The 10,943-nt window shown below is 55.4% G+C and overlaps 2 protein-coding genes across 2 annotated transcripts in view; one reads left to right on the top strand and one right to left on the bottom strand.

The window, feature by feature from the left end:
* Positions 1-3,770, top strand: part of GOT1 (glutamic-oxaloacetic transaminase 1) — a 38,664-nt gene extending 34,894 nt beyond the window's left edge. The window contains exons 2-9 of the mRNA XM_005417361.2: positions 28-209; positions 772-895; positions 1,079-1,191; positions 1,397-1,501; positions 2,066-2,216; positions 2,352-2,517; positions 2,646-2,788; positions 3,070-3,770. Coding sequence (XP_005417418.1) covers positions 28-209; positions 772-895; positions 1,079-1,191; positions 1,397-1,501; positions 2,066-2,216; positions 2,352-2,517; positions 2,646-2,788; positions 3,070-3,209 — 1,124 coding nt within the window. The 3' untranslated portion in view covers positions 3,210-3,770. The remainder of the gene's footprint in view (positions 1-27; positions 210-771; positions 896-1,078; positions 1,192-1,396; positions 1,502-2,065; positions 2,217-2,351; positions 2,518-2,645; positions 2,789-3,069) is intronic.
* A 2,311-nt stretch (positions 3,771-6,081) lies between these two features.
* The window catches only part of CNNM1 (cyclin and CBS domain divalent metal cation transport mediator 1), a gene marked incomplete at its 5' end in the record, with an annotated part of 18,150 nt that continues 13,288 nt past the window's right edge, over positions 6,082-10,943 (bottom strand). The window contains 7 exon segments of the mRNA XM_031061541.1: positions 6,082-6,211; positions 6,559-6,686; positions 6,961-7,156; positions 7,158-7,282; positions 7,611-7,788; positions 7,999-8,156; positions 9,118-9,180. Of these exon segments, the coding sequence (XP_030917401.1) occupies positions 6,607-6,686; positions 6,961-7,156; positions 7,158-7,282; positions 7,611-7,788; positions 7,999-8,156; positions 9,118-9,180 (800 nt within the window).

The following is a 10,943-nucleotide window of genomic DNA, read 5'->3' as shown; positions in this document are numbered from 1 at the left end:
GCAAGCACAGCTCTCCCTTTCCCGCAGCCTACCGCACGGACGAGGGGCAGCCATGGGTCCTGCCGGTGGTGAAGAAGGTGGAGCAGATGATCGCCAACGACAACAGCTTGAACCACGAGTATCTGCCGATCCTGGGCCTGCCCGAGTTCCGGGCCAACGCCTCCCGGATCGCCCTGGGTGATGACAGCCCTGCCATCAAGGAGAAACGGGTAGGTGGCAGACACGGAGCACTGGGGTCCATGGGGTGTCTCTACAGCAGACTGAGTAGAAGAGCACAAATGTGTAGAGGTCCTGCATTTTGGCAGGATTTGGGGGTTTCTCAGACATGGTCTTTCTTGATTGTAGCTTACTTGATGAACTCATGCAGTTGAAACTGTTTGTGCAGGTAGTTGTGGTTTTGGGGAAAGGCTGAACGTGGCCTGTGATCGGAATCGGATGTGTTTTCCTTCATCTTTTAATAGCTTCCCCACAGGAAACCCAAGTCAGATAATACACCACCTTTCCTGAAATAAACTACTAGCTGAGAATCTGCTCTGTGCCAAAATGTAACAGGAATGGCTGGCGTCTATTTATAATAGTAGAGGTTGTCAGGATGGGCCTGAGCACTGAAGGAGGTTGAAGACCACTGGGAGGGGATGGCATTCTGACTGAGCTGACCCCAGGGGAGACATTTGGGATCCTGTCTCACTCTTGCAATCCTCTGCTCTCTTTCCATGCCCTGCTCATGGTGCTGGCCCGGGTGGGCAGTGCTGGCAAGTGTCTCTGTTGCAGGTGGGGAGCGTTCAGTGCCTGGGTGGGACGGGCGCTCTGCGGATCGGTGCCGACTTCCTGAGGCGCTGGTACAACGGCAACAACAACACAGCCACCCCCGTCTACGTCTCCACTCCAACCTGGGGTGAGTGCTGTCCCAGGGAGCCCTGTGGGTCAGCGAGTGAGGGAGGCACAGCCCTGCTCCTTGCAGGGGCCGGGGCAGTGAGGGAGCAGCCTTCTCGTGTGTGTAAGGGGAGGTGCTGGGGCTGGAGAAGGAAGCTTGCTGGAGATAGGGTGTGCTTTTCTGAGAAGTTATTTCTTTCCTCAGAGAACCACAATTCTGTGTTTATGGATGCTGGCTTCAAAGATATTAGAACCTATCACTACTGGGATGCTGCCAAGAGGGGTCTGGATCTCCAGGGGCTGCTGAATGACATGGAGGTGAGTAAAACTGGCATGGGATGGGCTGAGCTTGGTGCTGTACTGTCAGCATCTGCAGCTGGCTAGGCTCTGGTGTGCTGTGCTGGGAAGTGGATCACTGCAAAAGAGACTGTTGTTGCCCAGAGCAGCTCCAGGCCTCTCCCTGTGCTGCGGGTGCCCAGTCTTGTCCATGTGAGTGTATGACCAAGATGTGTTCTCTCCTCAGCAAGCCCCGGAGTTCTCCATTTTCATCCTCCATGCCTGTGCGCACAACCCAACAGGCACAGACCCTACTCCTGAGCAGTGGAAGCAGATTGCTGCTGTCATGAAGGTATGGGCTGCTGCTGGGGCTAAAGCAATGCTGAGGGGGCAAATAGCTCACAAGCCAGCCAGAGCATTTGCATCTGAAATGGGCTTTGAGGGAATGGCATGAGATGTAGCAGAAGCTGAGGGTCCCCCAAGGCAGGTGTTGAAGGGAGAGGTGGACAACGGAATGCTGGCTGTGTGTGCTCAGAGGAGAGATGCACTGCAGTTCTTGTTGTGCCTCCAAGTTCTTGTTTTCACACCCTATGGAATGGGCTATAGTGAGATTTCTCTTGCTGGAAGGATTATCTGCAGGCAGATGCTGGATAGTAGCACATAAAGTGGTGCACTTTTTATGTCCTCAAATGCAGTTTTCTCCTGCATTGACTTTCATTGACCACTTTAGTCTTTCTATTCTTTCGCCCCAGTAGGAAGAAACAACACCAGAACACCAGTCTGGTGTTGCTGGACCATGTTTCCTTTGAATTCCCACAGGAACTCAGTGGTCGTTTTTCCCTCCTACGGGCACTGTGGGGGGTAAAAGAGAGCTTGTGGGGAGGGGATTTCCCTCTAACACTGTTCCTCCTTGCAGCGCCGGAGCCTGTTTCCATTCTTCGACTCAGCGTACCAAGGGTTTGCCTCTGGCAGCCTGGACAAGGATGCCTGGGCTGTGCGATACTTTGTCTCCGAGGGCTTTGAGCTCTTCTGTGCACAGTCGTTTTCCAAGAACTTTGGGCTCTACAGTGAGTGTCTGGCAGTAAGCTGGCCCAGTAGCATCATACCCAGACAGATGGGGCTGGCATGCTGAGGGGTGGGGAATTCTCTGCTTTGCCACGACGTGTGGAACCAGTGGCTCACATCTCTTGGCTTGCCCACAGATGAGCGGGTGGGGAACCTGACCGTGGTGGGGAAGGACGCAGACAACGTGCAGCGTGTGCTGTCCCAGATGGAGAAGATTGTGCGCACCACTTGGTCCAACCCTCCCTCCCAGGGAGCACGCATTGTGGCCACTACACTCGCTTCCCCGCAGCTCTTTGATGAGTGGTACGTGTTGCCAGGGCCAGTGGGAGAGGGCAAGGGAGGGAAGCTGTTTATCTGAGTGTCAGGCTTGACCAGATGGCTTCAAACCAGCTGGGTGCCCACCCTCATGCTGTGCTTCCTGCCTGCTGCAGGAAGGGCAACGTGAAGACAATGGCAGATCGGGTCTTGCTGATGCGCTCAGAGCTCCGCTCTCGACTGGAGGCCCTCGGGACCCCAGGCACCTGGAACCACATCACAGAGCAGATTGGCATGTTCAGCTTCACAGGCTTGAACCGTAAGTATCCAGTGGACTGTTGAAGGGACGATTGGGTGGGGGCAGTTTTGCTATGGGTGAACTGGGCTGAAGTAGTCCAAGCAGGAATCTCTCACTCTCACTGGAGTTTTGGCATCACTGCGTCTGTGGCTGGGGAGGGATGAAGCATCACACAGTATTTTAGTGGCCAGTGCTTGAACTTTTCTGCTTGTTGTGAAAGATTCAAGCATCCCTGAGTAGTTCTTTGGGCTTTTCTGAGCTGTGGGTAGCTGCTCTGACCTGATGTCCAATTGTTTCCCCAGCTAAGCAGGTGGAGTACATGGTCAAGGAAAAACACATCTACCTGATGGCTAGTGGGCGCATCAACATGTGTGGTCTAACTACCAAGAACCTGGACTATGTGGCCAAGTCCATCCATGAAGCTGTTACAAAAATCCAATGAAGCACATGAACAACCAAACCTACATGAAGTCACCAAAGCTATAGTGTGTAGTCCATGTCTTTCTCTGCTCATGGCTTGCCTTTTCCCACACCTCTTGGGGTTTAATAAAGATGGGAGCAGTAGCTCAATCAGGGATAATCGTCTTCTGACATTTTTTAAGTGGTCCTTGCAATATGGTAAGCCAGTGCCCCAGGAGGTGGGTGCAGCATGAGCCACTTTGGCTCTTGTTTCACAACAGCAGCCTGGTCTCCAGGCTCTTAGAGTTGCATCTTTAGCACGTCCAAATCAACTCCACGTAACTGATCATTTTGATCATGGCAAAGTCTGGTGCCGGTGCAATGCACTGTGTAATAACAGCACAGAGGTTGGGATCTCACATGGCTTGTGAACTAATGCCACTCAGTAGTATTTTGGGGAGGGGTAAAGCTGTTGCTAGCTTCTTCTCTCCACCCGTCCCACCCCTTCCTAATTTCTGAGCCTTATACGAGCAAATATTTGTAATTGTGATAATTGCTTCTTTGTGTCGCTGACATGAAATTAAACCTTTGTCTCTGAATGCTACCCCTGCCTTGTGTGATGTTGTGTATTCAAACCACATGAACCTCTCCCAGGCTGAGGTTAAAGCCTCAACATCCTGGTTTGCCCACTTACTCAGTTTGTTTCAAGGCTGTCCCTTTCTCTTTCAGGGTGTGTTGCATCTCTGGTGATCACAGCCACTACTAAAGGGGGAGTCTTACTGGGAAAGTGTTGTTGAGAGCTCCTGCAACTACATGAAGCCAACCAGTTCCTCCTGTATTCATCTTGTGTTCTTTCTGCCCCACTGCCCCGTGCTGCCCAGCTCATCCTGCCTGTCTGTCTGTGTTTGCTTTCTGGATGGTCAAGTGTTTCCATTTGGTCATCCCTCCCTGGCCCAGGGCTCCTGGGCTGCCCCTCAGGTGTCAAAAAGCAGATCTCTTCTGTTCATCCTTTTCAGCAGGCTCCTAGTGAACCTCCATCTACTCTTACTTGCTTCAGCGGGGCCTGCCAGCAACAGCCTGTGTTTCTGGCACTGAAAAAGAGCTGGGACCATCTGCTTCTGCTCTCTGCAGTCACTGCAGATCTATTTGTGAGCTGACAGAGCGGCCTCCTGACAGGATCTTGTGAAGAAAGGGGACAGCTCCTTTCCTTGTGTCAGGTAGCAGTAGTTGCTGTTACACTGATGGATTTGCTTGTGCTGCAGCTTAGACAGAAAAGGCAAAAATGGTGCCTTACTGCCTTGTTGTGTTTGCACAGAGTGCATGGGGTCTCTTGTTTGTTCTTTATCAGTTAGTATTCATATATATAAGAGAGCGAGACAGAGGCAGCCTTTCCTCCTCTCTGCAGGTGAGGATCTTTTTTTCCTCTTGGTGTCCATTCACAGCAGGGATGGTGAGGAAGTGGTTAAAAGGTGACTTCTAGGGGTCATCTCAGGAGGAGTTAATTTTTTTATTTGTGATATTTGCTTACACTTCTGCCCTTACAGACCTCCTGGTGTGAAGGCTGGCCCACCCCATGTGATCTATATTGGTGTTTTGCAAGTCTCACCAACCTTGTTTTTCCTAGCAAGTGACCTAAATTTCTCCTTTTCTGTGGTGTAAGCTCATTACCAATTATCCCATTTACCATGGCAACAGAGAACAGATTATTCCTTTCCTCTGTACAACAGCTTTTTTTTGTATTTGAAAACTTCCTCTCTCCCCTTCACATCCTTCACCAGTGATTAAGTGACTCTGTTTCCTTCAGCCTGTGGGGCAGGTTGTTTTCCAGCCCTTGCTTTCCTCTGTCCACTTTTCAATTGCTGTGTGTTTCCTCAGAAGGGCAGTGCCCAGACAGGGCTGCAGTTATTCCAGCTGAAGTTTTATCAGCATGGGTGGACTATGAGATTTTCTGTTGTTATCTGTCAGGCTGTATTCCAGCACGTGTATCCCACTATTGTGTTTGCAATGGCCTGATATTAACTCCTGCTTTTCCCCAGTCCTTGTCTGCACTGCTGGGCTTATCTCCCTACTTGCCAAGTGCTCTCCTGGCAGCAGGAGTGACAGAGAGCTCAGCTTCAGACCAAGAAATCAGGCAGCATGTGCTGACCTGTTCTCTTGGTCCCTTCAGTGAGGCTGAGTGCTGTTACTCCAGGCACCCGTGGCCCTGGGTATGAGGGCAGCCTGGGAGGGGCGAGCATCTTTCCCTCACCCATGGACACAGAGAGGGCATCGCTCAGGGAAAAATCACTTTTAATGTTGATATCCCCGTTGCGTTGAGCCTCTACAAAAACTACTGACTGGTCTGTCCCACCCCCAAGTCTTGGTGCGAGCCTCCCTCACAGCGGCAGGCGTGTGTGGAGAGGAGGATGGTCCGATGCAGCATGGAGAGCCCCCTCCCCAGCGAGGGTGCTGCACTGGGGGTGAGCGGGGGTCCTTGCCCTGAGCCTGGCAGGGCTTCGGGAGGGCTGGGCCGTGTCCATGGTCAGCGTGAGCGAGGCGCTGCAAGCGGGCGTGTCAGCAGGCACGGCACAAATTACTGTGTGCTGGGGCCCTGAGCTGCTGTGGCACGCCCCAAAGAGCACATTCTCCTCCTGCTGGAGACCACATCCTGCAGCACCAGCACTGCGGGGCTCCGGGCCTCGCTGGGATGGGGATGGTAAGTGATGTTAAAGGGCAGTTCTGGCTTGGGCTGCCCCTCCCTGCACTGCTTGCAGGGATGCCGTGACAGACACTTTTTCACCTTTCCTTTTTTCCACCTCTTCCTTGAGATCAGATGCTACCAGGGAGCGGCTCGCAAGGGCAAGGGCCCTCGGACTCCAGCTAGCTGGTCCAGGCTGCCTGCGTGGTTCAGCCCTGCCGGGGGTTCATCCTTTCTCGCCTGGGGATGGGGCTCTGCACAGATCCTGCAGGGAGGGGCGGCACGAGCGGGCGGACAGGCAGCGAGCGAGTGCAGACCTCCTGCTGTTGGACGTGAGCCTCGCGGCAGGAGACCCCCATGCTGCAGACCTGCAAGAAGACACAAGCGCAGCCTGGTGCAGGTGGCCAGAGCTTGCCCTCTCTGACTGCTGCTCAAGCCTGCAGCACCTTTCCTAGCCAAGTTCAGGTGTATGCTGGTGCTGACAGTGAAAACATGAGCCAAGCTCTCGCTCATCTCTGACATCCAGTCTGCTGTTGAGAGCAGATCCTGCTCCATATCCCTTGATCCTGCACCAGCCCCCACCAACACGCACACCTCTATGGGCTCCAAACCACCCCATTTGGCTTTGTTGCCTGTAACTTATTTTACACTATTTAAACTGAGTGACCACCCACTTGCTGGGAAAGGAATGTTGCACCACGAGGCAGGATCCTACCTCCAGTCTGCACGGGCCTCCAGCACTGTGCTCTGGCCACGCTGCTGCTCAGGTGATCAATGGGGCGAGATTGGAGCTTTCCTCTGGCGACTTCTCCCCTTCTGACGATGTCCGCTGCTTGCGCCCACCTGCAGCAGCAAGGGTGCTTAGGGCTGGGGTGCTGGGAGCCAAGGGTTCTCAGGGCAGGGGTGCATAGGGCTGGGCCAGGACCTAGTGGCTGGCTCTGCCTGAGCTAGCCCTAGGTGCAGTTTTGCCTTCTGCTGTAGTACTGACAGGGAACTAGGTTGTCCCCTGTTCCACACCAGCCTCATGCAGGGACAGGACAGGAACAGCTGACACAGGCAGCGGGGTGGCAAGGCAGAGCTGTCCCCTGGGTGTGCTGTGCCTGGGTCAGTCACTCACTGAGGGATCTCAGCAGCCTCTTGCCCAGTGCCTCCTCAGAGCTGCTTGGCGATGAGCTGGTCCCGGCCTCTCGCCCTGGGGACTCTGCTTCCAGGACGGTCCTGCAGCACTCACTGTCTGCAAAAGTCCAGCACAGCTGCAGCACCTCAGGGCACCACGGCCTCGTCAGCCCCGGGCTCAGGTGTGTGTGCCCCCTGGCCAGACTCACTCTGCCGCTTGCTGTTCTCCTCGTTGTCAGCCAGCTCCTCCTGGATGAAGGGGATGCCCTCCATGCGCAGGAACACCGACTCGCTGGGACTGCGCAGCCCCTCCGAGCGGCTGCCTGCAGGGACACGGGCACGGAGCTGCTGTGCCCTGGGGCAGGACATGGCAGGATGCCAGCCATGGCAGCAGGTCCAACTGCCAGGGACCCCGCGGACACGAGCACAAGGCAATGAGGAATTGCATGCTGCCCACTGGCAGCTGTGTGGACGTGCAGGCATCCACAGGTGTGTGCGTGCAAATGCCTGCACTGTATGCGAGCTCCACTCCATGTGCAACTGCATCCCAGAGGTGGTGTGTGCATCATGCCAGAAGGCCCCAGCACAGACCCCCCAGGGGACATGCAGTGCTGGCCTGTGGCAGGGGAGGAATGCTGTTGGGTGACTCACACATGATGCTGTTCCTCTCATTCAGGAGGGTGGCAGGGTCCTCCTTGGGTGTCTGCGGGGTTCCCCGCGCAGTCGAGGCCTTGGTTGAATCCCTGTCGAAGGCCTCCATGTCAGGGGACTGCGGCGAGCTGTCCATGCGGCTGGCCACCAGCGCGTTGTGGTACTGCTGCCGGGTCACCTGGCACACACACGTGCACCCAGCTCAGTGGGCACCGGGCCCACCGGCACCTCTCGGAGACTTGGTGGCTCCAAACCTCCAGCAGGAGTAAGTGCAAGACTCCTCAGCACCCGCCGGGCACCCACCAGGCTCCTGGGGCACAGTGGGACAAGGAGGGCGCCTGGACAGGGGTAACCAGGGTGGGACAGTCCCTGCCAGCCCTGGCCATACCTTGACGAACTGCACGTCGCAGAGGATGTGCACGGAGTAGTCGGGCGTGTAGATGTTGTTGCTGCTGCTGTGGAGCTGCGTGCTGCTGCCTCCATAGTCCTCCCGGTTGGGGGACTCGGAGCGGTTGAGGCCGCTGCAGCGCGACGGTGACCTGTTCACTGCAGGAGGGGACAGCAGGGACAGGCATACACTCACTCTCGCTCGTGCTGCTGCTTGGCCTCCCAGTGCCAAGGTGGACCAGTCACCTCCAGGGGATGTTTCCCAGGACATGGGGCTGGCAGGGGCCCTGCAGCCTGTCCTGCTCACTGCAGGCTGGTGTAAGACTGTGCCATGCCAGCCCCACACAAACCAGAGGCACTGGGCAGCACTCTGAGCCTGGGCCAGCAGCAGCAGAGGTTAGGGCTGCTGCCTGCCTGTCACTGACAGCTCTCCTGTTAATGCCGGCCTTCTGCACCACATTTGGCACAACTTCTCCTGGTTGCAGCTGGCAGGCTGTGAGTATTTGCTTAACCTGTCTCAAGGGCATGCTCTTGTTCACCCCAACTATGACATATCAGGAGGAGAGCCTGCCATGGCAAGCTGGTCTGTCACTCACATTGACTGATGGCCTCTGACACACAGCGTGGCCTCTGACACACAGCATGATGGATTTTGTCTATTCAGTGATTTATTAGGGAACAAAAGCAGCTTGTTCCTTGCATAGGTGACGTCGTGCTGACTTTGCTCTGCTGCTAGAATGCCTTTTTATTACCCGGATCAGCAGAAAGCCAGGGGGGCAGGGCAGCAGGCATGCAGGGCTGCAGGTCACTGTCACCAAAAGCAGCAAGCCAAAACCCCAAGAGCTAGGTGCAGGAAATTACAGGAAGTGCACACCAAAGAGAGCCCAAGCCCATGGCTTCCCCTTGTCCCCATCCCATTCTTCCAGGGATTTATATCATACTGGGGAGGCTGTGTCAGGACTGCTGGCCCCAGCGTGCCACCAACCAGTGAGGGGTTGCCCAGGGGTGCCGTGGGTACTGCCCAGCATGCAGGCAGGAGGGTTGCTGGGGCACTGTGCACAGGGTGCTGGAAAGAGCCTGTCACATGCAGAGGCCCCTGGCCAAAGCCATGCCCTGTTACCTGGAGAGCCAGCCAGGGAGTCCCCTCTGCTGAAGGCGAAAGTACGGGACACTGAGACAGGCACTGCAGAGACAGGGAGGGAGGGAAGGAGGGGACCCAGGGGAAAGGTGAGGGATGGAGGTGAGGGTGGGATACAGACCAAGAGGAAGAAGAAGAAGAAGAATCATGTGCCAGCAGTCCCGAGCTGAGCCCCCATTGCTGTCTCCAGCATCCCTTCCCACCCCTTTTACAGCCACGGGCATGGGCAGAAACACAGACTTGGAAGTTGTTTATCAGCAGGTTGCTCTGGGACAAGGTAAGGGGAGGTGAGGCTGGCAGGGGTGATCTGCTCCTGCCAGGCCTGTCTGCAGAGCCACACAACTGCCCGGAGCCCTGGCATGGGGAGAAAGCATCTTTCCCCCTTGAGCTAAGTGCTGGCACTTGGCTCTAGCCCTTTACCAGCCAGGACAGGGGACTTTGTGGTCAGCTTATGCCACCTGGGAAATGGGTGGAAGCTAAATCACTGCACTTGGTATCTGGGATGCCTCTGTGTGTGCAGGCACATGGCAGAGAAGGAATGTGATCTGCAAAAGTTGCTGCCCCAGCCCCACAGCTGCAGGCAGGGGCTGACAGAAGCTCTTCATGGTGATACAAAGCAAAGGGATTCATGTCAGGCTGCCTGTAGTTCCTTGCAAGGTCCTGGGTCTCAAGAGCCTTTGGGTGATGCCAGGAAGAACAACCACTGGGGTCTGATCCTTGCAGGAACTGCAGGAAGGCAGGACTCTGCATCTGGGGCTGCCTGACCCATTGCCACAGAGAAGGTAAATCATAGACACTCACTTTCCATGTTTTATTGCCATGGGTTACAGCAGCAATGACAATCTCGAGGGCAGGCCATTCCCCCTCCCAGTGACTGCTGCCCCAGACAGCGTTCCTGGGCCCTGCCACAGGGGATGGGGGAGCACAGAGACACCAACACACAGGGTCAGTGATGCACTCCTCAACACTTGCCAGTCTCTGCTTTCACCACTGCCATTGCCCACCTCGAAAGCAGTGGGAGATGTGAGCCTGCTGGCTGCCAGCCCCTACTCCAGCCATTGCCTTGATTCCCCCAGCTGCCAGCCCTCCTGCCCTGCCTCCAGCCACTGTGTCCACAGCACAGCTGCAGCACTCTAGGAACTATCTGCTGCCTGTGTGATTAATGTTTTAAAATTGCTTCAAATGTAAAACCCCCAGGAAATTTGCCCTGCATTCCCCTTTTCTAATCTCCCTGCTGTTCTCCCAGGAATTCCTGTTCCATGTCCTCCCCTGAATCAAAACGTTCTGCAAATAAAAAAGACATCAGCATGAAGCACTGCTGGAATGACCTTATCCTGATGGGAGCAAAGGATGCGTTGATAACCACTAACACTGACTCTTTGCCCACTGCCTGACCCTCCCACACTGCACTAATGCCAAAGATCAGCTGCAGATAAAACAATTGCATAATAACAGTTAATTAATAACAACCTATTAAATGCTCTAGGTTGATGTCTGAATTCTCAGCTGTGATACTCTCCTCACAGTCCTTTCCCTCAAGGAGAGAAGAGGATGCCAGCCTCCCCCACAAGGGAGACGCCCTGTCACCTCTGCCTCCCAGCCTGCTTCCTTGCTGGCCAGGGTGGGACACAGCTCTGTCCCCCTGCGGGCAGGAATGGGGGCACGGCACAAAACACCTCATGGCAGCGTCATGGGGAGCCGAGGAGCCCTGAGCAGCAGCGTCCCAGCAGGCGGCACTGCAGACACGCTCGGCTGCTCTGACACAGCTCCCACTGCGGCTTCTGCCCCGCCTGGCCCAAGGCAGCACT

Source organism: Geospiza fortis, unplaced genomic scaffold, assembly GCF_000277835.1.
Source record: "Geospiza fortis unplaced genomic scaffold, GeoFor_1.0 scaffold130, whole genome shotgun sequence".
In the NCBI taxonomy this organism is placed as follows: domain Eukaryota; kingdom Metazoa; phylum Chordata; class Aves; order Passeriformes; family Thraupidae; genus Geospiza; species Geospiza fortis.
Note: the sequence above shows the minus strand (reverse complement) of the source record. Positions and strands in the feature narration are given on the sequence as shown.